Here is a 25403-nt window from a genome sequence, read left to right as displayed (position 1 = left end):
AAAATCGCGTACGATGCGCAGGTGTTTTGCGCACGATGAGTTTTACTCAGTCACGTGACGATCATGGGTGCAATGGTCATTTACGTACCTGAGAGGAGTCATGTACAGTTCAATGTCCTATAATTACCCATGATTCTGCACGATTGATATTGTTAACTAAATGTGATAATACACCGAACATCAACCTATTCATTATTCAGTAAGAAAACTATTCGGACATTTTCAGGGACTCTCCATTTATATCTTTCCGGAGGGCTGGGGAAAATATCAGCAAATCACTTGACGATGAGTATTTATTTATCAATACAAAATTTAGCATGTAAATAGAAAGTCTATTATACTAAAATGATTGTTTTGTTTTTCTGACTCAGTCCAAATTTAAATTATCATATTTGTTAAAAGAGGAGGAAAACATGCCTTTTTCCATAGGGTAAAATAATTTTAACAAAATATATATTACATTTTGTTAATTTTATTACTTCATTTAAAAATGAAATAAAACACAAGAACGACCCCAGAATACTGTCCTGCTACCTTAATATGATTAACAGTTTTAAAGCGTGGGGGTCGTCGTCTGCGCACGCGTGGGAATTGAGTCCCAAGCGACGATAACAACACACTCTAAAACGCAAAGGCTCATGGGTAGACGCTTGTTTGTAAACAATGACACCCTATGGCCACCTGACGCATGCGCATATGACGACTCCCCCGCTTTAAATAACAAGCGTAATGTTAGAATATTTATTTTATCTTATTGAACAACAATATTCGGTGAAAATGGAATCCGGATGATATCAAGAGAATAAGTGTGTTTTGAACGATGAGCACACCTTACAAAATGTGTGGCAATCCCGTCATCATTAATGACCTAGACTTCAAGTTTACGGTCGTTTTTCGCTATTTTAACTGAAAGTTACTTTTATTGACAGTTACTCAAAGAACTTCTTTTTCATGGCCACTGTCATAGTCGCTATCTTTTATCACTTTCTGAAGTGCGACGATGGCTTGTCAGATTTGTCATGATATTACCCTCAAACTATAGTCTGGCGTTTTTTTGTTTAAATACGCGTGTATGTAGCAGTCTGTATCATCATAGTATACCTGTTTCGATTTTCTTATACTTGGCACTTTTGTATGTTACGGTGCCTTGATAATACACTGTTGAACGAGAGTCTACATTATATATTTCTATTTTCCATAAACCTAACAACATACGCATGAATTTCAATAACCAATAAACAAAATGCGATTTGGTCGCATAACAATTCAAGGCTGTGTCACGAAGGTGATAAATTATTTTAAACTACAGTCCCTTTAATTTTGAAAACATTAGTTTGATAATTACATGCAACTTCTATTCTGTCATGAGGAAAAATGTGTTGATATATCTGGTGAATTTTCATGCATTAGAGGGAGCCTCAAAATTTACCACAAACCTATAAAGGTGGCACAAATATGCAGCACCTTGGGAATTATTCAGACTAGTACCCCCCCCCCCCCGCGGAAGTTTTAAATGGAACGTTCCATTTATGAACGATGTGTAATAATGTTAGAAATATCCTGATGTTACAAAACGCTTAGGATTGTGGGTAATTACACCATTGCTTTAATCGTGACGTGTATTTCACCAGAAGACTATAGACTGGCCCATAATTATTTCCTTCTTTCTTTCTTTTTTAGTGGGCCGACTGAAAAAATGCACCAAGGACCATATAGACCGACGCCTTGTCAATCGTACTCAAGCCCTACCATTCGAGTACCCGTGTGTCGAATCAAATATAATGGTCTAAGATCGAACAGAGCTCGGTGTGGCGACTGTTGCGTTTTTCCAGCTACAGATCTCGACTGCTGGTGTTAATTTGCAGTAGTTTTTGCGTGATTTTTAAAAGAGAATGTCATTTATTTGCACACGATATTAACAAAATGCCCATCATATCTGATCCGTCTACATATATATATATAGTACTCAAATGTATAATTTATATTAATTTATGCAAATACGTGAATGCCATGCGTGGTTCACTTGTACGTGTGGATATCGTTGGTTAAATACTGTAAAGGGGGTAATTATTCACTGTGTTTTAATTTAGCTTATTTCGCTGACTGGAAAAATGCGCTAAATTAAAACACAGTGAATATGTAAAATTTAGCATAGAACACATTATCTAAATGACGAAACCGTGAATTTAAAACCCACTGAATATGCCTGAAATGGTAAATCAGTGAAATTTAAACCCAGTGAAAATTAGTCATTTTACAGTAGGTTATAGGTTGAACAGACTGAGTAATTTCATTGTACACAATTACGTCACATTTCTTTAGCAGTGTCCTGTTCTCGTGACGTCATACATCATTCGCTGTCACTCCCTGTACTAATGGAGAAGCTAAGCGCAGAGTATTACTCAATGATCATAATACAAAATATGAATTCAACTTTATTTTCAATTTACTTTAATATAAAGTATTTAGTGGCATTGCAAACACAGTAGAAATATTAAGCTCCATATTGCACATTAGCTCCATGATTACAGTATTTACCCCAATGATCGCAGTTTAGTACAGAACGTGGCAATATTGTCAAGGGTTGGATAATAATGCGATTGTCTCTAAAATTAATTAAGTGTGGTTTCACTAATTTTTGTTTAGCATGAGTTTGAACACAGTTTCTACATTCATCTTTATAGATGGACTGTGACACGGTGTACTGTAACGAACTTGTTTTTTAACAGCTACCAGGGTTGCCGGCTCTTCCACTGCAGTTATCTATCCTGGTGGGGATAGCGCCCTCTCTACTGATAGCTAATAATAACTCGTTTATTCCAATAAATGCGCGCGGCAGAAGGGTTAGTCCACAAAGGGGTTACTACAACAAAAACATTATTTGAGGTAAACACTGAAGTCTGATGTTTTAAAAACTAATTATTTATTAAAGTGGAACATTCTACGGATTCATTTTATGATTACTTTTCGAATTTGTGTGATAATTCCATGTTGCTAGAAAACACCGTTGATTATATTTTTTGTGTATGTTTTTTCAAGCCAGAAGGGTTTTATATATAAATAATAGTAATAATAAAATGACACCAATAAATTGAATCTTACCCACAAATAACTAACGACAGTATAAGGTAACGTTTCATACAGTCTATTCAAAAACATACCAAACACTTCTTCCTATATCTTCTTGGCACAATCCAGTGCATGTTCAAGTTGTTCATATAAGCATCAAAGCGATTGTTTTTCATAATACTTCGATTTTAAACTGCCTTGTGCCCACATGATCCCTTGATCACCCATTTTCAAGTTTTAGTCTCCATTTTTGCACAGCTATTATTTGAAATCAGGTCAATATATTCGGCCGAAACCCATCCACGGATTTCTCTCTTCTTTTCACTGAGCAAGCGTAATAATTTTATGGCAACATAAAAAAGTTGCCACACTAAATTAATATAGTTGTGTTCACACCCACACGCAAACGCCGCTAGGGTGTGGGGTCACCATATTAATTAAACACTTCATTGAATTTACGTTTAGTATGTGCTCAAACTACTATCCTGACGTAAAAAACATCTTTGTATGGCACTATTCTCACAAATTAACCTCTACATTACTCTTGTTGATAAACAGAATGGTGAGTGGGAATGTCATCACATGTTAGCCCTCTACCATGAGTTGTCTTCATTGAGAGCAGTTATTCATAACCATGAAACTTCACAACCCATTCGGAGTCAACCATGTGGATTATGAAGCAATCACCTATGCAACCACACCCTTCTACATAGATGGATTGTAATACGACCCATTTTTTTTTACCAAACTTGTCTTTGTTCAGTGGAATCAGAGAGCATATACATAACGTGAAATCGTACAATCATATCACATCACATCATGGTAACCCATCAAACAGAATTGCATCACATCATGTTGCATTGCATCGCGTCGCCTTCCCGGGGTCACGTCTGATTCACGTAATTAGTGCAGATCGCGCTCAGGTTAAAACTCACACTCGTGATTTCCAGGGTTGTGGGAAAATCAATGTTTATAAAGACAAATGTCGCACATGCGCGGTGGGACGACAATCGCCCTTTAAGTGCTCCAATATTTTATCAGTTATTCATGGGGATCACTTTAATCAATGAGAGGTGTTCTGCATATAATACAAAGCGGAAATGTACCTATGGAATACATTTCAAAAAATTGACAAATAATGACCTTTTATATCATAATATTTTACGTTTTTACAGGAAATAAAAACGGCATTTTACGTTTTTACAGGAAATGGAAGGAAAATTACATTTACGGTAAAAAAATATAGGTTTTTACACTTTACACTGGCAGATTAAGCAAATTCCTAATTACATTTTACATTTTTATAATATTTTTGATAATTTGAGTCTAAGAATCAAAATCGGAAATTGCTAGCAAATTGCGACATTTAATTTGGGAAATGCTTTATACACTTACAAAAATAATATCTTTCTACAAATTACGGACGAATAAAATACTAGTAGCTGATTACAATTTACACCTTGCCCATGTCTACGAATTTACGTTTTTTATTTATTTAAATTACATCATTACGAAAATAAAAACAATTGATTACAGCTTACGAAAATACCCTTTGCCAAACCTAGTAGATGAGTGCATCCCTATTAACATTCAACTCAAATTGTTTTCAACCAATCTCTGTTTCGGTGAAAGATCCATAAATTCAGCGATCTTTTTTTATATTTTGGAGGTGTTTTTTTATTTGTTAAATGTATTGGATGAACTTATCAGGAATAGTATATACCGTGGTAAATTGCATCCGCAATGCATTCTGGGAGATGCGTGAAGACTAGTCTTCTTACTTGCCAATACAAAGGCATGGCATAATATCTGATTTTTGGTCGCTTGGATACCAACGCGTCTACGTAAGCGTCAATCACAGGTTTCATGGTCGGTACCCCGGATGAAGAGTATGTCCGCATGGTCGCGATAGAATCATCAAAGTACCTTTTCCCATAATCTTTCCTCACTTCTTCTGACATCCCTTCCCACAATTCCTTGGCATATCCATCGATGATGTCATCGTTGAAGATTCCAGTGGCTGCGATGAAATTGCCTGGTTCAACGATGCTGACTTTTACACCCCAGTGCACCATTTCGTATCGCAGACAATCGGAGAATCCCTGTACAGCGAATTTGGATACACAATACACTGATCTGGTTGGAATGGCTTGTCTCGAAATACCTGATGACATATTCACGATCCGACCTGTCATAGTCAAAAGTAAAAAATAGCCCCCTATTAACACATCATATTGATTGTTGACATACATTACTAATATAAATGTGGAAATTCTAAAATAACTATTTTGCCGAGAGAAAGAATACAATCAAGAATCAAATAAATGAAAAAGAGTATATACATGAAGTTCAACTTGTTTCTATGGAAACAATAACCCTACTTTGGCCGCCATCTTGCATTATATATGAGGATGATAATTCAAGTTCGGGTACCCTATGTTTTTAAATTTAATATTTAATTCGATAACATTTCATGAAAATTCTTTGCTTAAAAAGTATCGTGTTTAGCCGCGACCATCCCGAAAAAGCCGATAATTTGTCGGTCGAATATAAATAAAAAATAAACTGTGCATCTACACGACCGATTCAAGTGACCGGCGCGATACGGTGTTATTCCCTACCTTTACTTAATATTTTAGCAGCATTTTAGCAAAATATTGTTCCCCTTTACTTAGTTTTGTGTCATTTTATCCATGATGAATTCGCTGTACTTTTTTTCACTGTGCAGATTTTTCTGTTATTTTTCTCTACAGGTTTTCTCCTACACATTTTTTTTTATCATTTCTGACACCAGCCTCCTCCGAGTTTATAAAGGTTAACCTCTTACCTCTGGCTTTCCTGATGAGCGGTAAGAATGCTTTGGTTACACGAATCATACCAAACAAGTTGACTTCGCACACCCATTTGTATTTCTCAACAGTACACCACTCAATCTCACCTACAAATGACACACCTGCGTTATTCACCAGCCCCCATAATCCTGGGGGAAGAAGGAAGAAATAAATGTCAACACTGCGATCTGAATCAAATTGTGTCATGTGATTTAACGCGATATTATTCGAATAGCAATAGCTAAGACGACGTAGTTAAAGCGTGAGGCTCGTCACCTGCGCACGCGTTGGAATTGAGTCCCAAGCAACGATAACAACTCACGCTAAAAACGCAAAGGCTCATGGGTAGACGCTTGTTTGTAAACAATGATACGCTATAGCCATCTGACGCATGTACAGGTGACGACTCCCCCCCCCCCCCGCTTTAAATAAAGCTTTTGCTTGATTTAGCGTATATACACAATAACGTGATTCATTATTTTATCAATTAATAATAAGTATAACCCATGTGCATGTGTGTGCAGTACCGAGCAAAAACTGAAGGGTATGAAAACAATCTCCCATCGTATTATATTGCCGCTTAATTGCCGAGCTAACACGGAGAACACAGATAACGGGACGCTCGCACGATAATCCTATAATAGTATTCATTTGTATGATCTATGACTTGCAGATACCTTTATTTTTATCGATCAAGTGTTGCTTCACAAAGTGTACAGCTTCCCTGACTTGAACTTCCGATGCTACGTCCAGCTGGAGGACTTTGAGTCTTGTTGGATCAATTCGCATCAGTTTACTGGCCCCTTCACCTCCCTTATCTTTGAACAGACACCCTGCAAACACTAAATATCCCAAAGAATGCAGGTATTGAGCTGCAGCGAGACCAAAACCCGAGTCACAGCCAGTCACTAACACGGCCTTGTTAGCGATAGGTAAACGCCCCCTTGGAAGGTTTGAGAGCACGGAGCAAGTCAGGACCGCTGTGAAAACGCTCAAAAAGAATTTCACAGCGACTGTTGTCGACGGCAACGGTAGTATAAATGGCAGCAATGCTAGTGCAGTTGACAACACCAGGTGGACTTTTAAAGACGTCATGATATCCGTTATATGTGTATATGATCCTATTGACGGATGGCCGAGACTTTAATATACAGTGGGGGTTGAATACGGGTAAGTGCTGAAGGTCGTTCATGTAATTCCCCGGGCAGCAAAAAAATGTATGACTGACATACACACTGTTATACAGTTGAATAATTAACTTAACAAGCCCCGGTCACACATGTGCAACTATACTACGATATGATAATATGACAAACGCATTGAAAGAAAATAATAAAGAAATCTCCTAGTATGTATTCTGTGTTATGAAAAGAGGTTTTAAACATGGACACATTGTCACCTTGATTCTTGCAGATAATCAATAACATAAACGTGCAGACCGTGCGTTCAGGGCATACTGTTTTGAAACTGTACGTATTTACTTTATCCCCACAATTGCAGAGTTTTGCAACTGAATTTATGTTGACCATCCCTTCTCATTATCGGATTGAAACATATCTGATCACTGTGGCTAATGTCCGTCGCACTTTTATACGTTTCATGCGCATGCGCAGATGTTCGCAACCGAAAATGAAATAAAGAGTTGCTCGTTGCTTTGTATTTACATATACATATACATGTCTATGTTCATTTTAATATAACAACTTGCAAGGAAACGTTGTCATAACAACTCGTGAGCTAGTTTGAACAATAAGCGACGTTTGTTTTCAGAAAATCGCATGCTGGTTGGCATAGTAACGAACAATTGACGTCAAAGTGCGACTCGATCGAGCGGCCCGATTAAACGTACACATTTGCAGTTGGTTTACTAGTATATTGTTCACTAGTAATGCCTGCTGGGACATAAAACACATATTGGAGGAATACCAGCCCAAGTCAAGGTTGAAGACACATTTCCCTTTGAGTATGGTCGCAACGTGACACAACAATCCAGGTCTCCATCTAAAAAATAGTTACTAGTAACCGTGATCTCAATATATACCCTAGAGATATATTCTCGAACCCGCACATGGGGTGTGAATAGTGGCTTATCCATTATTTTAATATTTTCTTGTTTGTGTTGTAATAGTACACCGGGATAGCGAACTTGTCGATGGAGGTAACATGCAAAATTTTAATTCTACGACGTGGTGGCGCTTCTCAACTTCAACGGTTACAGCGCCACCCCATTGTCGCCGCACACTGTTCCAGTGCACTGAGCACGAGTTCGAACATTAGTATCCTCGAAAACCACTGCACCATACTGTAGTTTTCCCGTATGGCATACACTGGCGTCTGGTGGAGCTCTGTGGTATCATGTAGAATATAACAGAATATAATATATTCTTTATTGCTATCGTACCCCATATTTGAGGTTTTGACGAAAAGTACAATAAAGTAATACAATCTGAAAAACATGTGAAAAATAGCTAACGCTAAAAAAAATCAAACAAGACCAAATTTCAAAATAGAATAAATGGTTAATTGGTATTTTCTGAAGCAGGTGGTTTAAGCATTTCACTTTTAATTGAATTTTCTCGTATATTAAAACAGCTATAGATGTGTTTCGCCATATCATTTATAATGTTTTCATCTTTATTATTTAAAATATTAATGAATAACTGTTCATTGTTTTTGTTGTCATGAATAAAGTTGTGTCTTTTGAACAAACTTTCTCTTTTTTGACGTATAGCTGACATGACAACAAAAAGTGTTGCTCATTTTCAATTTTTTTAATTTCGAGTTGAGGGCATTCGCGATTATAAGCCCAGAGTGTTTTTACCGGGCGTCGACGATATTCTTTGAAACATGCGTGTAAAAAGTGTGTTTCTGTTCATAATAATCGTGATTGGTACGGTAGTTTGGTCCAGTAGTACTGGAAACAGCATTTATTAGAACCCACAAGGGCAGAAAAAGAAAACAAAATACCCGTCTCGATCATTCGCACATCAATAATGTTTGCATGTTGATACGCTTGTAAATAACATTAACGTAAAAGTCGAAACTCATCAAGTTGTTTACTAAGTATATATAATCAGATAGTATTTCGTCATCATGCTTTGTTGCCTTTCTTGTTTATGCCTCATGCGGGCGTTTTTTTATGGCAAGATGGCGCGGACGGAAGTCCTTCACAGTTTTGTGGTTTCTCATATTTAAATCATCATAACTCTGAAGATAATCATTTTTTTTTTCAAATTTATAATCAATATACAAAACGTAAGAATTAGACCCTATTTAGTTCCCCCTTTAACGTAGAAGCCTACTCGTGATTTCAAATACCCAGAATATATTTATTTCCCAATAAATTGTACTTCCAGGCAATATTGGATATTGACTTTAAAACAGTTTGGGGTCACTAGCTTTTCGAGAAAAAGATGCCTTATTTTAGTTCATAGTGGCCATTTTGGCAGTATTTTAGTGCTTTCACCATGGGTTCCTATGACTCAAAACGAAAATTCTATATTGCGAATGGTGGGGTATATTTTGTTGTTCTCGGTTATTTAAAAAATATGGGTTTTAATAAATCACAAAAAAATGCAATTTTTCTTTAAAGGGCATCGGTGCGCATATGCGACATTTGTGTCGATAAACAATCCAATTCTTTAATGGAAAGCAGAAGTATGAGTTTTGATGTTTAACTATTTTTACCACTTCAAAAGTACATTGGCAAGTTACTGAGATTAGTACATTCAAGGATATAAGTGAAAACATAAAATTAATAAATTAGAATAACTGAACATCAAAATACTTCAGCAATCACAGTTCATTTTATGTTTGTAGCTCGTATGTTAACCGCCCTCAGCGTTGGGACAGGAAACCAAACTATCTCGTATATATGGTTTAGCATCTTACATTTATAGAACGATTTTTGTCGATAATGTCAAAATGTTTAAAGAAAACAAATTGGGTGTGGCATATATGTATACTTCGTTTCCGATCGCTGATCGATTAACGTATGTATTTTTAAGGTCTATGCTTTGTTTACAAAAACTCTGTCGATCAGCCAATCGCTGCAGTCGTTGGTACTATCACGTGATTACCAGCGACGTGTCTCACGGTTAAAGCTTTGCAAAGTTGCCACTACTGGATATAATTAGTAAACAATCTATTTATACAATTCCTGAAATATAGATTTATAATCTCTACCCCAAACAAGCAAGCTGTTTACCCTAAACGATACTGTAATGTCATATGAACAAAATGCGCGTACATGATGCTTGTCGTTATGGTAACAACTAGAGTGATAGATCACATCTAGTACTATTTATTATTATTAATTTTATTTTTTATCACGACTTGACTCAACATATGCAACATATTTATTATCACACTGAGAATTTTTTTTTTGAATTTTTACCTAATAACTTGTATTGGTAAAACAATTGCACAACTTATCGCTGTACACTAGCTAACACCGCGACGTTCGCTCTATTATTATTTGAGCAGGGAACACAAAATGTATCTCCATGCTTTGAGTAACACCATGTACGCTATATTCTTATGAATTCGTTCTACAAGGAGGAGTTTAACTATCTCAGGCTTTATGAGATCGACGGTGTTCCACGGTTAGATAACAAATCTATGGTCTATGGTTAGATGTTGTTTAATAAAACATTTATTTACATGTAAGAAAGGGGGGCAAAGCAAAATTCATTTAGATTCTATATAATCAGACAAAAAACATCAGTTTACAAAGCTCTGTGGTTTTACGAGTAGGTGTTCTTTGTTGGGTCACCTAGCGCATCATGGAATGCTATTTATAGCATACGGCAACACATATTGCGCTTTAACTGTATCGCCATATATAGGCCGTTGTTAATACGGAACCTTTCACTGGTACATATTGTTATCATGTCGATGACAGCTGGAGTAATCGGTTCCAGAAAATGGGGACCCGAAGTTCTTGCCGATTTCAAGATGAACAAGGTAAGACCCTTGCCGGGTAAGACATGAATGGGAAGATATGTGGTTGTATACCGATGGATCGTGGTATTGTTTGGTTCCCAGCTGACTAGACACCAGCAGTGCACTCACATTACTTTAAAAGGCCATGGTCGTCGCGCCGCGCCCTGTTCGGTTTGGGGCGTATACGACGCGTGTAAATTACATTGTTCATTCCTACGAAATTCTAAGACGCGCCGCGCGACGACTACGGATTTCGTTTCGTTGTCAAATTGTTTCGTTTTTCGTAGTCTCTTTATAGTAATGTTATAGAATGTTGTTACTTTCAATATATTCTCGTAAAACATGATCGTCTCTCACCATGCCCTCGTTTCCTTGCAGTGTGTTAACAATGCCCTGGTGAAATCGCGCTATCAAGGCTTTCAACCTGGTTTGTCTTGTTAGTTTAAAGGGCGGTGGTCGTCGCGCTAAGCATGCGCAAGATATGGGTCACATATAAACAAAAATGGCGACTTTGACTGTTGCGCACACTAACGAGTACAAGCTGAACGGTTACCAAGCTTTTATTACGTATTTTTGTTGGTAATTAAAAGGTATCGAACAAGTTGCTGGCGGTGATTAGTGCAAGAGACCCGAGGTCAAAACTCACACTTGTGATTTCACTAGAAAAGCGCGTTGGATTGTGGGAAAATCAAACTTGCACTGATATTCATAATGTGTCACTACAAATTAATGTCCACATTGTTTATCCATGATGTTTGCAAGATCTCAAATTTAAAACTGACATCAGTAGAATTATATGCTTTATAATGATAGCGCATGACCTTATGCAATAGACAAAAGAAATAGTATTTTGTAAGTCAAACATAGAACACATATAATGTTTGGTTTATATGCACTATAAAGACTGTAATTTTAATTCGGTATTATGAATTGAATCAGTATTTACAGCGAAAATGTTCAAAAACATCAAACAGTAAAATCATATGCCAAAGAAAATAAATAAATTCACAGGTCATACGTCAACTATATATTTAGATTTTTTCGGAAACATACACACTTCAATAGATCTGGGTACTATGCTCAGAAAAATGCTGTTAAATGTATGAATAAATTTGCATGTATAAATAGCTCATTAAAATACACTGTCTCATTACATCATGTTCGAAATGGGTCCAATGTAGCGTGCATGTTTAACAATGCGCGCTGCACCAAACATGTAATGCATTAAATTACCATATATTACTATGCAAATCACATGTTTACTGTTTTCTGTGCAACTGTCTATTAATAAAATGATGGATGGGTGGATGTTTCCACAAATCATGTTTATCCTGATTGTATTTTTCATTTTGAAGTGAATAAATAACACCAAATTCGCTCTTATTCAATTGAAAGCACATCTCTAATAGAGGCGCACATTAACCAAACATTTATTGCATGTTGATTTACTGTAATATAGCATATTTTGACCATAGTCATACTTGTTATTATCAACGAATGCGCATGCGCTGTTATCATACGGTGACCAATATAAATAAGGATAGATCTGAGTGAGATTAACATAAGTGCTGGCAATGTATTTCAGTTACCGGCAAAACAAAATGAGTATTGTTTTCTAGGCGTGGATGTTGAGTACCATTGATTATAGCCTGAGACTTTTAAATATATAGTTAACAGTTTATTTTGATTGAAACATGTAGTAAAAAAATATTTCTGTTCATTTTAAAATTATCTGAGAAACTATTGAGCTTCCAAATGTCACACTGACTTTTTGGTGGAAAGATATACAAATTACATGTAAGGCAGTTGAATACATAAAAGTGGTCAAAAACTTGTTTTATGAAACACAAATTTACTGATTAAAGCGGGGGAGTCGTCACCTGCGCATGCGTCAGATGGCCATAGCGTGTCAATATTTACTCCAAATTAAAAGAGATTTCAACTAAGTATTGCCAACAATACAACTTAAAGATTATGAGAAACATTGTTTCGATTGTTGTGCTGATTTCTGCGAATTTTCTTCCAGGGCATTGCTTTCTCCATCCCAGAGCGTCAGACACTTGGTATTCATGGTCTGCTACCACCTACTGTTAATTCCCAGGACATGCAAGTTAAAAGAATTATAGAAAACTACCATAGGCAGTGTGATGATTTGCATAAATATTCCTTCTTAATGGACATACAGGTTAGATGCTTTGTTTTGTTTTTTTACCTTTTCCCAATTTTCTAAGTAAAAGTTAGCATATTAACTCTAATAGTAGCGAATGTTTAAAATAAGTGATATTTTGTTGGCCCACCATACTGTTACCATAACGACGTCATGTACGTACATTTGGTTCACACGACGTTGCAGCATTATTTGGAATCAGCGGCTTGCATGCCGTTTAAGGTAGACATTATAAATATACATTACAGGAAATTTAAAAATAGATTGTTTACTAACTATATTCAGTAGTGGCAATTTCGCGAGACACATCCCTGGCAATCACGTGATCATGCCAACGGCTGCAGTGATTGGCTCATCGTATGTTTACTCTGACACGCCTTCGAGTTTTATGGTAGTTTGTAAGATTTTGTAAGGGGGAAGTAAAGAAGGAGACAGGCGTTAACTCAGCTGACGATTTGGATGAATATACCTGGACTATCGATAATGAACTAGTGTGTATTTCTTTGGGCCGAACCTGGTATCACTACGTGTAAGTCAAGCGAGTCAAAGTTCACACGACGTTCATATTGTAACAATACTATAAAAGCATTTTTTGGCATATGTGCGCTTCATTTGGGAATGTGCAGTAAATTTATGCCCCAATTATGATAATAAAATAATTATGTGCAAAGATTTTGTCCCCGAAGGTCAAAGTACACAAGCATAAAATGCATTACTAATATACTAACTAGGATTTGACGTTTTCTTAAACAGTAGTGTACATTTGTCACTTCGTGTGAGGGCGCTACTCTTAAACCGCCATCCTTCTGTTGACTAGTAAAGTATAACTACAAACTTTAAAATGGCTGGCATATATTAATCACAGTGCCCTAGAAATGACTCGTAACATGACATATAGTATATCAATGTTTTCTCTCTTCTGATTCCTTTGTTTTTATAGCAAATATTTCTTTTGTTTTTATTACTGATATTACCTGTGGCGGCGCTCTTTACCATCTTGATAATACTTCTATTTCCACAGGATACAAATGAGAAATTGTTCTACAGAGTGATAAATGATCACTTGGAGGAAATGATGCCGATAGTATACACACCTACAGTGGGTTTAGCTTGTCAGAGATATGGTCATATATATCGGAGACCACGTGGACTTTTTATTACGATTCATGACAGAGGTCACATTGCAGAGATCCTAAGAAATTGGCCTGAACCTAATATTAAAGTGAGTATTGGATATCTCAAGTGATTGAAAATAGCAAATATATTGTAAATTACTCTAGGTACACTGTAACCTTGTTACAACCAACTCTTTAGGGGAATACAATTATTTTGTTATAGTGAAGTGTTCACTATAATGAAGCATGTGACACACTGGGTGTGTTCATTATATCAGGGAGTTCATTTTAACGAGGCTTCGGTGTAGCATTGAACATCTCATAATTAGAAAGTACTGTAAACTGCTTTAATTTGGCAAGAGACGGATTTTCACAGCCAATGAAAATAGCAAAATTTTGTAGCAGTGAAAATGTCTCTGAAGTGATTTTTCGAAGCACCCCGAAGCGATATTTCGCGCTTGAGTGTCATTTGCATACTGAAAACTGGCGGCCATCTTTCTTTTTATACACCTGGAGCCACGGTTTAATGACATGGAGTGTCAGTACTTTTGTGAATGCATGAATACCATAGAATCATGTACATGTATTTGCGCTCCTTAAAATTCAATCGGTTGCCATGGAAGTTCATAATCAGTTTAACTTGGTCAAAAATGTCTTAGACCCAGGAAAAAAAATTATTTGGAGTTTGGAATTATCATTAGGGATAAGTATGCTTTAATTTTGATCTTTCATAAAAAAAAAAAATTTTTTTGAATGCTGGTAAAACAAGAAAACAAAGATGGTGCGCGATCATCAGAAACTTTAACACACGGGCAAATTTATTTGTAAAACAATCCAATTTATTTCACAGGCGATAGTTGTGACTGATGGGGAGAGGATATTGGGACTTGGAGACTTAGGAGCGCATGGTATGGGAATACCGGTCGGAAAACTCGCGCTTTATACTGCATGTGCAGGGGTGGATCCCTCACACACCCTGCCAGTTTGCTTAGATGTTGGTACAAATAATGAGGTGAGACACCCTTTAATTGAGGCAGACATCCGGGCATTTTCACCGCCTGGCAACCATTATGGTGAAAACAAAAACTCTCAGAAAACGGTACTTTGGGATGGTTGTTGAGACTCCTCTGAACAGTGTAATAAGATTACCCCTACATGTGCAACATAGATTAATTTTGTTGTTGAAGATTACTTCAAAGTTGCGTTTGTGTTGTTTTCTCAAATTCAGCCTTCTTTACCGACTCTTCTACCCACGTTCCACAGCAGCTCGTGCAGAGCCCAAAGAAATACATGGCACAGAGGTGCGCGTCTTAGCAACATAGAACGTTCTGTGATGTACTCCGCCCTGAGGATAAATGGAAAGTCCTCAGAATTAAAGTTGCATGACAAGGAGGGGGAGGGGGCACGAAAACCTGGGATGTATGTGACAGTATATGAATTAATGTTTTGTGAATTCTGAAATATTTGTATTCCTAGGGATCAAATAAAATCAAAATTCTTTTATTTTTGCTGAAAATGCAAAATAACCCATCAATATCGAATTAGTACAAGTCTGCAACGAATGTTGAAACAGTAAAATTTAAACTCTGTAAAAATATACAATAGTATGAAGGTGAGAAATAAATTATAAATAAAAATAAATAAATATTTTTTTTTAGAAATTACTGAATGATCCTATGTACATTGGACTTCGCATAAAACGGTTTCGCTCTCAAGAGTACGATGACCTTGTAGACGAGTTCATGAAAGCTGTTGTCAAAAAGTAAGTATACATAGACAGGGCTTGATCACACAGTTGATAGCTGGGCTCCCAATTGCAAGGCGAAAATTTCTAAAATGGCATTAGCATGTAGGAATAGTATAGGGAAATGAATCCTGGCTGTGCAAACAAATAATTATTGCAACTTTGCGTACAGTGCTGTATTTAATTGGCTAGATGGGGAACAGAGAGGACATATCATACAGTGTTAAAGTAAGTCGCAAGCCAATATGGCATTCAGGACCTCAGTAAAAAAGATATAAAGAATATTAATTCACAACTTAATTAATTTGTAGTTTTTGAAATCCATAATTTATAATTTTTATGAAAAATACACGTCTTATATGTCTAGTATTTAGTGTAAATTTAGAATTTATTCACACAAGTTTTTTTTCACATTCGTGCATTGTGTGAGCTTCTCAAAAAAATTATGCTTAATATATATAGTTGTATTCATAGTGCTTTGCAGTGTTCTAATGAAAACAAAATATGAATATTGTATTTGCTCTATTATTGATGCTTAACCTTTACTCCACCAGTTCCCTCTTTTCATCACAAATTCACAAAATAGTCTATAGTCTGCACTTTCCTTCAGAAGATTGGGATAATAATAACCAAATTTTTTGAGTAAAAACTGAAAATTGAATCAAATTTTGTTTGCTGGCTCCAAAATTAGGATTTATTTTAGCAGAAATATTGAAGAATATGAGGAAGTGTCAAAAGTGAAAAAAATTTGAATCAATCAGGTTGTGGAAAGGTTAATGATTATTTGAAGACAGATTTGTGTCTACAGTAAAAAAAAAAGTCACATATTTAATGATCCAGTATACCAGTACATCAAATGCCTATGCACATCTCTATTAGAGATGGGCTTCTAATAGAGCAAGTACAGTAGTAGAAAAATTTATCTATATGTATATGTGTGCTGGTAATAAGGGGAAGAGGGGACACACGAAAAATAATGAATAAATAATATCCTGTAATGGTACAGTGGGAACAAATCTCTCTGGTGGTGGGGATAATAATTATGATGGTGTTCCAGGCTACCATAGTGGAAAAATGGAGCCACCACCATTGCTCGTTTTCTCAGATGATTGATTCAATTTCATTCAATCAAATTTCAGATATGGCTATAATTGCTTGATTCAGTTTGAAGATTTCGGTAACCAAAATGCATTCCGATTTCTTCAAAAATATAAAGACGATTACTGTACATTTAATGATGATATACAAGGTAAGTTTATTTATTTCAAAGAAAACTTTAGCTGTTTGGGTGCTAAAGACAACTTCAGGTACCATTCCACAAAATAGTTCCATTTATAGTTGCTTTTTTCCACAAAAAAACGTTTATGAAAATTCCAATTTTTTTTATCAAAAACTAGGTGCAATGTCATATTTGATCTGTTTGGTTCAAAATTAAGATTAAATTGAGTAAAACTTACAGAAAATGTGAACAAACTCACACCATTTTGAGTGTAAAAAAAATTGGCATTGAATAACAAAGTCAACTTTCATAAAATAAATCACTGCACATCATTTTTTCTGTATTTAAAAAAAAAATATTTGATCAAACACTGTAGCAAATATGAAATTATTTATGTTTGCTCTAAAATTAACAAAGTAAATATAGTGAATACATGAAAATTTGCAAAATGTTGTTTTGTGGTTGGTTTAGATCATGACATTTGAAGGGTTTAAGCATTACATATTGTACAATACTTTAGCTGGAATTAATTATCACTGAAATGACATTTTTGCTGTATTGATATTTTAGCTGATTTTTGATAAGTTGAATGTAAAATATAGTAAAAAAATGGTATATTTGCTGGATTTTATTTTCACCGATTCATCTCTTAATAGCGACAATTAGTTCAGGCGAAAATAAAGTACTCTACAGTACCCTTCACATATTAATGTGAGTTATATGTGGGTGAAATTAAAAAAAAAAATTGCGCATTTGTGAAGTCATTCGCTAGTTAGAATACGGCCAACCATATTAGGATTTATCAATGTACGTCCAACACTTAATAGTGAAACTGAACAGTCGTCTTATTTCCCCCGAAGTTCACCACCGAACCACTATCATAATACGTTAATGCAGGATTGTGTGCAACAGTACAAGCATGTACAAAACAAATGTGTGATCACGGTCCACGATGTGTCAACCCTAAATTATTAATATGTTATAAATAGTTAACCAGATAGGTTTATTTATACTTAAAAGGGTTTAACGCATTTACTATTTTTACACTCAATTCGATTCTCTTCACTATAAGTAACATTTATAACAGTAAGCCAATAATAATTGTTATGTCAATCAACCATCTGAACTGCAGGGTTTGCTAAATTGATATAAACGTACTCCCCGGTGACAAACCTGTGTGTGATTCTAGGTCAGTAGAATACATACACTGCAGTAATTTTTTTTAAACAAGGGAACATGGGCGCAGCACCCTCATGCCATGGTCATGCACCCCCTTACCCTGGGGAGCAGATCCTCTGGCAACCATAAAATTTTGATTGACCAGGGATCACATGTGGCCAGTCTTCAACTGTGACCTGTCTGATAGTAATTTTGGCCACAAGGAAGCCATGGAATGCTCCATTTTAACTTAGAATTATCAAAAACTCTACATCCTGGTAGGGAGAACCCTATTTCCCCCACTTGGTGGCGCCGCTGAATTGCAGTGCTCCCTCTGCACTGATTTGGAAGCGCCTCTAAAACATGCACCTATAATCAGAGTTGTTTTAGCATGTAGCAATAGATATACATGTACTTATACTGTTTAATTATCTCTGTTATATTTTGTGCATTCAGGATTTGATAGCATTCGTAAAGTTTTGCGAAAGTCACTCAAACTCAAGAGTCACAGGGAAATTTTCATTGCTACAAATTTTTTCAATTTTCACTGACTCCCTGGGATTTGTTTTTCATGAAATAAAAGCAGTTGATAGTGTTTTTAGTGTTTTTGTGTCAATTCCATTGCTAATAACTATAAATTGAGGCGAGTGCTTATAAGGAGTGGTAGTTATTATTCAGATAAAAACCTACTAATGAAGTGTTATAGCCGTAAATATTAAAATTAAATTGGATAAATAAATGTAAATAATTTTTTTTAAATTCTGTAATTGTTATTGTTTTTAGGAACGGCATCAGTTGCCCTAGCTGGAATTTATGCTAGCCTAAGAATGACTGGAAAGAAATTGTCTGAAAACAAGTTTGTATTTCTTGGTGCAGGAGAAGTAAGTGATGTCATTCTTATAAAAACATCTTTCACTTTACTTTGAATTATAAATTTTCAATTGATGTCTTTTCTGAATTTAGAATTTAAATTTAATAGCATTGTGTTAAATATTATCAGAAGACATTCGGCGAATGCAACGAGAAGTGCTATTTTTCCAGTTTTGATTTTTCATGGTGTTCAAAATCGGTGTCAATCAATTTAACATTCTTTAATTTTGTGATAAAACTACATCAATTTTAAAGAAGAAACACATTTGGCTGTGAACCAAATATATATGAAATTATTTACTATACAATTATAAAACAATTTCAAATTTACACGATACATGTAACAAATTTTATTGTCACAATTCAATACCAACCAATTACTAGTATCACATTGGTAATAAGCCAGTTATATACCAGTAGTTTTAAAGACACATATTGCTATAATTTTCATGCATACTGTAAAGGGGGTAATTATTCACTGGGTTTTAATTTAGCTTATTTCGCTGACTGGAAAAATGCGCTAAATTAAAACACAGTGAATATGTAAAATTTAGCATAGAACACATTATCTAAATGACGAAACCGTGAATTTAAAACCCACTGAATATGCCTGAAATGGTAAATCAGTGAAATTTAAACCCAGTGAATATTAGTCATTTTACAGTAGTATATAAATAACAACTAAGATCAAAATAAAGAAATTTCCTAAAACGATAAATTTATTCATAATCCAATGCGTTTATATAGGCAGCAATTGGTATAGCCAGTCTCATCGTCATGGCAATGATGGAAGATGGTTTGACTGAAGAGGAGGCTGTGAAGACAATCTGGTTGGTGGACCGAACAGGTTTAGTTGTCATGGTGAGTTGGCTATGAAAACACGGTGATTTAAGGTCATTGTATGTAATGCAATTCTTGAGTTATATTTGCAGCTGTTTACTATTGTGACTGCACTCTTCTGAATTTTCGTCAAACTAAGTGGTACATGCTCCCTAATTTGTATTTAAAGTTGCATTCCCTCTTATGGAACACAGTCAAGCATTATGACGCATTTCCATGATAAATCAAACACAAATTTGCATGTTTTTATAGTTAAGTTAAATCTCATCCAACAGAATCCTGAAATTGAATTTAGAAATCTTCCTTAAATAAAGGGAACCATGCAAAGATCAAAATGCTCACATGTAAATGGCATTGAGTAATTTGGTGATTAGACAACATAGTCTTGTTTCTGTCAAGTGCAGACTAGCTTCAGTGCTCCAATATTTCAGGATTTGTTGCCATACCAACTGATTTTATCATTTCTATTGGTGATCATAATAATCAATGGGAGGTGTTCCGCATACACCCCTAGACGACGCTACGTAGTGTAATGCCTGTGTAGAAATAGCCTTCAACAAATTAAACAATTAACCTATTTTTCTAAAACTTTAAAATGCTGACATCTTTGAAGATTGCAACACAAACATTGCAAACTATTACCACTAGAGGGCGCTGTGATATATATATACCTTAACCAACAGACAGATTAGTATAATTAATTTCATGACATATCAATCTGAATAATAACCACCAAATCTTTTAGGCTGAATATGAAGATTGTGAGTGTGACGTCATAGCTTGCAGATCATGGTTTAATTCAACATCGGTGGGTTAACGTTATTCTGACCTGTATGCATATTCGATGCATTGATAGGCTTAGATCACTATAGTGATTGGTATACTGTAGAATACTTTATTTTCGCTTGGAATTAATTTTTTCTATTTTTGCTGAAGGAATGATTCAGTGAAAATAAAATCCAACGAAATAACCTTTTTTTCTATATTTTACATTCAACTCGTCAAAAATCAGTGAAAATAAATTCCATACAAAACACCCAAAATGTCTTTACAGCAAAAATTAATTCCAGCTAAAATAAATTATTTTACAGTACACCAATAGTGCATGCAGGTACAACTGGTAACTAGTGTGATACTGTAAAATCATATTTACTGGGTTTTAATTTTGCAAATTTTCAAGCAAAACTATTTTATATGTTCACACAAATTTGATTTAGCAGATTTTACTTCTTAACGAAAATATAACCCAATGAATAATTAATACATTTACAGTATTCATGTATGACATTGGTGAGTTTGAATGTATTTGGTGGTCACAGTGTACTGTAAAATACTTTATTTTCGCTGAAGGGATTATTCCGTGAAAATAAAATCCAGTGAATATACTTTTTTTCCTATATACGTATCACATTAAACTCAACAAAAATCAGTAAAAATAAATTCCATACAAAACAACCAAAAAGTCTTTTCAGTGAAAATTAATTCCAGCAAAAATAAAGTATTTCACAGTACATTTATGCAAGTTTGCACAAACTGTTATTAGCATTCGTGGGTAATTAGGGTTGAACTCTTGCTTGGTCTTCTGTCTGGATATTTTTTTTTCTTTTTGTTAACAGGATAGACCAGCTAGTGAGCTGAATAAACAGAGATCACGGTTTGCTCAGGCTCACAATCCAATAGCAAACCTTGCAGACACAATTAAAACAGTCAAACCCACAGCCATTATTGGTAAGATATTAAAAGAGAAACTTACAATATTTCTTTTAAATTGAAGACTCTCTTGAAAGAAGAAAGTTAAAATTAATAAAATTATTTCCCACTTTCAATGTCTTGGTTTTTGACTTTGGTGTTAGTGCTGTTTGATCTAAAGGATTTGACATTACTTGCAGATTTATAACTAAAACACATATAACAGAAAGTTGAATTGATTAAGAACATTTGTTTAAAAAATGTAACTTTTTATTTCTTAATGTAGGTGTATCTGCAGCTAAAGGTGCATTCACGGATGAAATCATTAAATACATGTCAACAATCAATGACCATCCCATAATATTTGCTTTAAGTAACCCTACTAGTATGGCGGAATGTACCGCAGAGCAAGCATATGCATACTCAGATGTGCCAGGGGTAAGTTCACACTTAATGTTTTCAATTAAACATACTAAAACCATGACAGTACAATAAAAAATATAGGTTTTCACATGTTTTATGTTGGTTCCAGACCTCACCATAATATTTGTAATCAACAAGGTCTCTATAAGCTGCACAGAGCTTCCTATTCTGTTCCATTTTCAAATAAATATAGATTTATTAAGACGCATCATCAAATAAATTCCTTTGAACATGTCCAAAAATATAAAAAAGTTATCCTTTTCGCCTATTTGACCTACAGCATTCATAAAAACACATCTGCTGCCACTTTTCTCTTCTCTTACCAATTTTTTTTTATTTTCCATCAAAACAGAGCGAGTGTATGTTTGCAAGCGGCAGTCCTTTTCAGCCAGTTACCTTACCAAGTGGTAAAACACTATATCCAGCACAGGGAAACAATTCCTACATATTTCCGGGTGTGGCCCTGGGAATAGTTGCCAGCGGAATGAAAAGAGTTGATGACCATGCGTTTCTGATTGCTGCAAAGGTGAGTTGGATATCACTTATCATAAACAGCACCACCAAGAGTCAACTTTTGTTTTGAAACAGCGCCCTCTCAGGTCAAAATTGTGATTTTTTTTTTATAAATAAAGTATCACTGTTTGCACAGAAGCCTGGAGCAGACGTTTTCATTTCTATTTTTTGTGACTTTTCCATGTAGGAATTGGCAGATCAGGTGACAGATGCTCATTTGTCCGAAGGTAGACTTTATCCACCACTTTCAACAATCAAATCAGTATCACTGCGGATAGCAACAAAGGTTGTGGAATACGCCTATCGCAAAGGCTTGGCGGCAAAACAACCAGAACCTGAAGACAAGGAAGAATTTGTTCGTAGTCATGTTTACCAGACAGAGTACTATGACTTTGTACCAAAGTTCTATGAATGGCCTTCCGACCAGTGAAGAGTACATGGGGGAAAAAAATGGAGGACAACAACGACTACACATCCTCCCAAAACTATTGACCTTTCCACCACCAACTTTGTAGCTCAAATTGTTCCACAATTTTCTTATATTTTTCAATATTTTTGGAAATGAACCCTGATTTTAGAGCAAATAGATGAAATTTGAGTTAATTTTCAGTTTTTATTCGAAAAAAAATGTTTTGTACATTTTTTTTTGTGTGTACCAATCTTTTGAAGGAAAGTGCAGACTATAACGGTACTATTTTGTGATGAAAAAATGGAACTGGTGATGAAAAGGTTAAATATACACAAAAACATTTCAATTTATTTTTCTCAGTTGAAAGTCATTCCCTACTCAATTAACATAGTCTGAACAAAATGTAGATTACAGTATTCATCTTTTCATCCTTTGAACAACATACTCAATTTTCACAAAATAAATCTAAACCTTTCCAAATTTGTTTCAATAGTTTTGATCTGGGTCTGTAGGCAGTTATGTCCATTTGGTATACAATTAACAAATAAATCAAAATCACAGAAAATGTGCAAGTTGATGGTGGGAAAAAAATTGTGGTTTTTAAATGAAGCAAAGCTGTTACCTGTATCAAGTGCAATATGGTCATAATTATTGTATATATAAAGAATATTAAAATTTACATTGATTACAAATACTGTGGAATACTTTATTTTCGGTGGAATTAATTTTCGCTGAAATAGCTTTTTGGGCGTTTTGTGTGGAACTTATTTTCACTGATTTTTGATGAGTTTAATGTGAAATATGGGAAAAAAGTATATTCGCTGGATTTTATTTTCACGGAATCATCCCTTCAGCGAAAATAAATTCCAAGCGAAAATAAAGTATTCTACAGTATTTATAGACATATTGATATTTTTTTTTCCATTTGACTTTTATATAAATAAGAATACTACTGTCTATAATTGTGTTGTGGCATACACACTGAGCACACGTACTCCAAGAACTTCTAAGATTACTACCGGTAATAAAATGTTATAGCTTTATGGTACAGTTTTATTATTACTCAGAGTTATTAATTCTTTACAATGATACAGGTATATCATGCAATGCTCTACTACAGTAGAAGACCTCAACGCTTACAATGATACAGGTATATCATGCAATGCTCTACTACAGTAGAAGACCTCAACGCTTACAATGATACAGGTATATCATGCAATGCTCTACTACAGTAGAAGACCTCAACGCTTACAATGATACAGGTATATCATGCAATGCTCTACTACAGTAGAAGACCTCAACGCTTACAATGATACAGGTATATCATGCAATGCTCTACTACAGTAGAAGACCTCAACGCTTACAATGATACAGGTATATCATGCAATGCTCTACTACAGTAGAAGACCTCAACGCTTACAATGATACAGGTATATCATGCAATGCTCTACACTACAGTAGAAGACCTCAACGCTTACAATGATACAGGTATATCATGCAATGCTCTACTACAGTAGAAGACCTCAACGCTTACAATGATACAGGTATATCATGCAATGCTCTACTACAGTAGAAGACCTCAACGCTTACAATGATACAGGTATATCATGCAATGCTCTACTACAGTAGAAGACCTCAACGCTTACAATGATACAGGTATATCATGCAATGCTCTACTACAGTAGAAGACCTCAACGCTTACAATGATACAGGTATATCATGCAATGCTCTACTACAGTAGAAGACCTCAACGCTTACAATGATACAGGTATATCATGCAATGCTCTACTACAGTAGAAGACCTCAACGCTTACAATGATACAGGTATATCATGCAATGCTCTACTACAGTAGAAGACCTCAACGCTTACAATGATACAGGTATATCATGCAATGCTCTACTACAGTAGAAGACCTCAACGCTTACAATGATACAGGTATATCATGCAATGCTCTACTACAGTAGAAGACCTCAACGCTTACAATGATACAGGTATATCATGCAATGCTCTACTACAGTAGAAGACCTCAACGCTTACAATGATACAGGTATATCATGCAATGCTCTACTGCAGTAGAAGACCTCAACGCTTACAATGATGCAGGTATATCATGCAATGCTCTACTACAGTAGAAGACCTCAACGCTTACAATGATACAGGTATATCATGCAATGCTCTACTACAGTAGAAGACCTCAACGCTTACAATGATACAGGTATATCATGCAATGCTCTACTACAGTAGAAGACCTCAACGCTTACAATGATACAGGTATATCATGCAATGCTCTACTACAGTAGAAGACCTCAACGCTTACAATGATACAGGTATATCATGCAATGCTCTACTACAGTAGAAGACCTCAACGCTTACAATGATACAGGTATATCATGCAATGCTCTACTACAGTA

General features: G+C 35.3%; 2 protein-coding genes across 3 annotated transcripts; one reads left to right on the top strand and one right to left on the bottom strand.

The window, feature by feature from the left end:
• Positions 1–4726: 4726 nt before the first annotated feature.
• Positions 4727–6995, bottom strand: LOC100367071 (D-beta-hydroxybutyrate dehydrogenase, mitochondrial-like). Its single transcript, XM_002736059.2, has 3 exons — positions 6578–6995; positions 5897–6049; positions 4727–5257 (listed from the first exon to the last, which is right to left on the bottom strand). The coding sequence occupies exons 1-3, from the start codon at positions 6993–6995 to the stop codon at positions 4776–4778; spliced, it is 1053 nt and encodes a 350-aa protein (XP_002736105.1). The 3' UTR covers positions 4727–4775.
• A 3747-nt stretch (positions 6996–10742) lies between these two features.
• LOC100367220 (NADP-dependent malic enzyme) lies at positions 10743–24034 on the top strand. Of its 2 annotated transcripts, XM_085504910.1 has the most exons (13): positions 10743–10865; positions 12871–13029; positions 14033–14233; positions 14977–15138; positions 15785–15888; positions 17010–17119; positions 19031–19128; positions 19865–19978; positions 20703–20765; positions 21574–21685; positions 21933–22084; positions 22422–22595; positions 22770–24034. In XM_085504910.1, exons 1-13 carry the CDS (start codon positions 10791–10793, stop codon positions 23010–23012), a joined length of 1767 nt encoding a protein of 588 aa, XP_085361036.1. In that variant the 5' UTR covers positions 10743–10790; the 3' UTR covers positions 23013–24034. The 2 variants fall into 2 exon arrangements, with proteins under 2 accessions (XP_085361036.1, XP_085361037.1); XM_085504911.1 differs by lacking the exon at positions 20703–20765.
• Positions 24035–25403: the final 1369 nt, after the last annotated feature.

The sequence above is a fragment of the Saccoglossus kowalevskii genome, chromosome 11 (genome assembly GCF_978046115.1).
Source record: "Saccoglossus kowalevskii chromosome 11, keSacKowa6.1, whole genome shotgun sequence".
Classification (NCBI taxonomy): domain Eukaryota; kingdom Metazoa; phylum Hemichordata; class Enteropneusta; family Harrimaniidae; genus Saccoglossus; species Saccoglossus kowalevskii.
Note: the sequence above shows the minus strand (reverse complement) of the source record. Positions and strands in the feature narration are given on the sequence as shown.

Coding starts and splice junctions, on each gene's coding strand:
- LOC100367071 (XM_002736059.2), bottom strand. CDS start 6,995: ATGACGTCTTTAAAAGTCCACCTGGTGTTGTCAACTGCACTAGCATTG. Junction 6,050..6,577: donor CTTGATCGATAAAAATAAAG/GTATCTGCAAGT, acceptor TTCTTCCCCCAG/GATTATGGGGGCTGGTGAAT. Junction 5,258..5,896: donor GCTCATCAGGAAAGCCAGAG/GTAAGAGGTTAA, acceptor TGACTATGACAG/GTCGGATCGTGAATATGTCA.
- LOC100367220 (XM_085504910.1), top strand. CDS start 10,791: ATGTCGATGACAGCTGGAGTAATCGGTTCCAGAAAATGGGGACCCGAA. Junction 15,139..15,784: donor ATGTTGGTACAAATAATGAG/GTGAGACACCCT, acceptor ATTTTTTTTTAG/AAATTACTGAATGATCCTAT. Junction 15,889..17,009: donor ATGAAAGCTGTTGTCAAAAA/GTAAGTATACAT, acceptor ATCAAATTTCAG/ATATGGCTATAATTGCTTGA.